The following is a 2960-nucleotide window of genomic DNA, read 5'->3' as shown; positions in this document are numbered from 1 at the left end:
TGTGTGTGGTGCACCTGCCACGGCCATGTTACAGTTTGTCATGTAAGAGCAGTGATACAAGGAGAGGTCAGTGGAAACACACACACTCACTCACACACACACACACACACACTCAGGGCCAGTTGTCAGCAGTCAGTCGCAGCAGCTCCTCTCCTCCTCCTCCTCCTCCTGCTCCTCCTCCTCCTCCTGCTCCTCCTCCTCCTCCTGCTGCTCCTCCTCCTCCTCCTCCTGCTCCTCCTCCTCGTCATCTCGTGTTCACTTCAAGAAAAAAAATGAAATGATGTAAAGTTTAAACACATCTTTATTGATCTCTGAGGGCAGAAAATAAAGAGGTAAAATAAAAAATAAAATAAAAAAAAATTCTCTTAATTTAAATTTAGGGTTTCCATATTGGGATTGAGTCATAAAATATTTTTTAATTTTGTTTTAATTGTTTAAATTTGTCTAAATCCAGTGAAAACAATATAACATAATAATAATAATAATAATTATTATTATTATAAGACATTTGGACCCTTTTTGAATCATTATTATTACACTATATATGTGTGGATATATATATATATATATATATATATCCACAAGAATTCTAACTCACAAATCATATCTAAATATATTAACATAAGAATGGTTTAAATACTTAGAATCAATTTTTTTTTAAAACGATCACATTTTTCCAGATTTCAAACAAAATTCAGCTAATTTTAGGCATTCTTTTATTTTTATTCTCTCCTCTCTTTGTTTTCTTTATCTTATTTTTATCTTATTCTTTATTATTATTATTATTATTATTATTATTATTATTAAAACAGTAGAAGACTACTACCTTTAAAAAAAAAGTCCATTAAAATCATACAAAGTATTTTTATTTAATTTAATTTGACATCTTAGACCGTTTTAGTTTTTTTTTCCAATTTTATATTTTGAATAAATAAACTCATTTTTTTTTCTCCATCTGGCAGTTTGAGCATCCATTAAAAACTCTGTTGACTTTTTTCATCGTTTTGGAGCCGTCACATGTCTCCTCCTCCTCCTCCCTCTGCTTCCTCCTTTCAGCTTCTCTTTGAACGACGAGGAATGTCACACACACACACACACACACACACACACACACACACACACACACACACACACACACACACACACTGAGCTGGAGGAGGAAGTGACCAGTCTTCCTGTGGGGGAAGCCAAACAGGAAACAGTAATTACCTCTTCTTCTGCTCCTCTCCTCTCTGAGAAACAACCAAAAAACTTTTTCCATCCTCCTCCTCCTGCTCCTCCTCCTGCTCCTCCTGCTCCTCCTCCTCCTGCTCCTCCTCCTCCTCCTCCTCCTCCTCCTGCTCCTCCTCCTCCTCCTCCTCCTCCTGCTCCTGCCCCTCCTCCTCCTCCTCCTCTTCTCTCTCCTCTCCTCTGAATCACATCAATTCCTGAAACAAAAACTCTCCATGTCGTCGACATGTTCACAGTTAAATCTTGACGTTTGTTTAGTTTTTTCTATAAATGAGAAACTAAAAGAGAAATGTTAGAAATGTTTGGAAGCTGCAGAAATGATGTCAACAAACTGAATCTCGTCTGTTTTTTTCTTTAAATCTTTGGATCATTACACCTTGTTTCCTTTCCTTGTCTCCTCTTACTGTTTCCTATCGTCTTCTCTCCTTATTTCCTAATTTTGTTTCCTTTCCTCCTCTCCTCATCTCCTCTTCTTGCCTCCTCTTACTGTTTCCTCTTGTCTCTGCTCCTTATCTCCCTTCCTCGTCTCCTCTCCTTGTCTCCTCTCTCTCCTCCTCCTCTCCTCTCCTTGTCTCCTCTCCTCCTCTCCTCTCCTTGTCTCCTCTCCTCGTCTCCTCTCCTTATTTCCTCTCCTCGTCTCCTCTCCTTATTTCCTCTCCTAGTTTCCTCTCCTTGTCTCCTCTCCTCATCTCCTCTTCTTATTTCCTCTCCTTGTCTCCTCTCCTCGTCTCCTCTTCTTATTTCCTCCCTTTGTCTCCCCTCCTCGTCTCCTCTCCTCGTCTCATCTCCTCTCCTCGTCTCCTCTCCTCGTCTCCTCTCCTCTCCTTGTCTCCTCTCCTCGTCTCCTCTCCTTGTCTCCTCATCTCGTCTCCTCGTCTCCTCTCCTCGTCTCCCCTCCTCGTCTCCTCTCCTCGTCTCCTCTCCTCGTCTCGTCTCCTCTCCTCGTCTCCTCTCCTCGTCTCCTCTCCTTGTCTCCTCTCCTCGTCTCCTCTCCTCATTAAAATGAATCATTAGTAATAAAGGTTGTTTGTGTTCCAGCGGTGATGGAAACCTGCAGAGAGGAGCAGCGAGGAGCAGAGAAGGAGGAGGAGACGCACAACGACCTCAAAGGTACCAACCAACCAGTCACAAGTCACATGACTAACCTGAAACGAGTCACATGATTAACGAGTCACATGATTAACGAGTCACATGACTAACGAGTCACATGACTAACGAGTCACATGACTAACGAGTCACATGACTAACCTGAAACGAGTCACATGATTAACGAGTCACATGATTAACGAGTCACATGACTAACGAGTCACATGACTAACGAGTCACATGATTAACGAGTCACATGACTAACGAGTCACATGACTAACGAGTCACATGACTAACGAGTCACATGACTAACGAGTCACATGATTAACGAGTCACATGACTAACGAGTCACATGACTAACGAGTCACATGACTAACGAGTCACATGATTAACGAGTCACATGACTAACCTGAAACGATGAATCGAGTCAATAACAATCTGAATGTGCCGATGCAGCGATCAACGGAGCGACGGAGGACGAGAAGCTCCAGAACGGAGACCGAGGAGGAGGAGGAGGAGGAGGAGGAGGAGGAGGAGGAGGAGGAGGAGGAGGAGGAGGAGGAGGAGGAGTCATGGCAGCTGAAGGAGGAGGCGACCTGTCCTCCATTAACGCCATGATGTCAGCGGTGATGTCAGCAGGGACC

At 42.9% G+C, this 2960-nt stretch overlaps 2 protein-coding genes across 2 annotated transcripts in view; both read left to right on the top strand.

Moving 5' to 3' along the window:
- The window catches only part of LOC131962402 (ras-responsive element-binding protein 1-like), a 59142-nt gene extending 56868 nt beyond the window's left edge, over positions 1 to 2274 (top strand). The window contains exon 8 of the mRNA XM_059327401.1: positions 2269 to 2274. Coding sequence (XP_059183384.1) covers positions 2269 to 2274 — 6 coding nt within the window. The remainder of the gene's footprint in view (positions 1 to 2268) is intronic.
- The window catches only part of rreb1a (ras responsive element binding protein 1a), a 33348-nt gene continuing 32641 nt past the window's right edge, over positions 2254 to 2960 (top strand). Inside the window, exons 1-2 of the mRNA XM_059326655.1 lie at positions 2254 to 2340; positions 2773 to 2960. The exon at positions 2773 to 2960 is cut by the window's right edge and continues 74 nt beyond it. Of these exons, the coding sequence (XP_059182638.1) occupies positions 2274 to 2340; positions 2773 to 2960 (255 nt within the window). The 5' untranslated portion in view covers positions 2254 to 2273. The remainder of the gene's footprint in view (positions 2341 to 2772) is intronic.

This window comes from Centropristis striata, chromosome 23, assembly GCF_030273125.1.
Source record: "Centropristis striata isolate RG_2023a ecotype Rhode Island chromosome 23, C.striata_1.0, whole genome shotgun sequence".
Taxonomy (NCBI): domain Eukaryota; kingdom Metazoa; phylum Chordata; class Actinopteri; order Perciformes; family Serranidae; genus Centropristis; species Centropristis striata.
The sequence above is the reverse complement of the archived record's forward strand: the minus strand, read 5'-3'. Positions and strand labels throughout refer to the sequence as shown.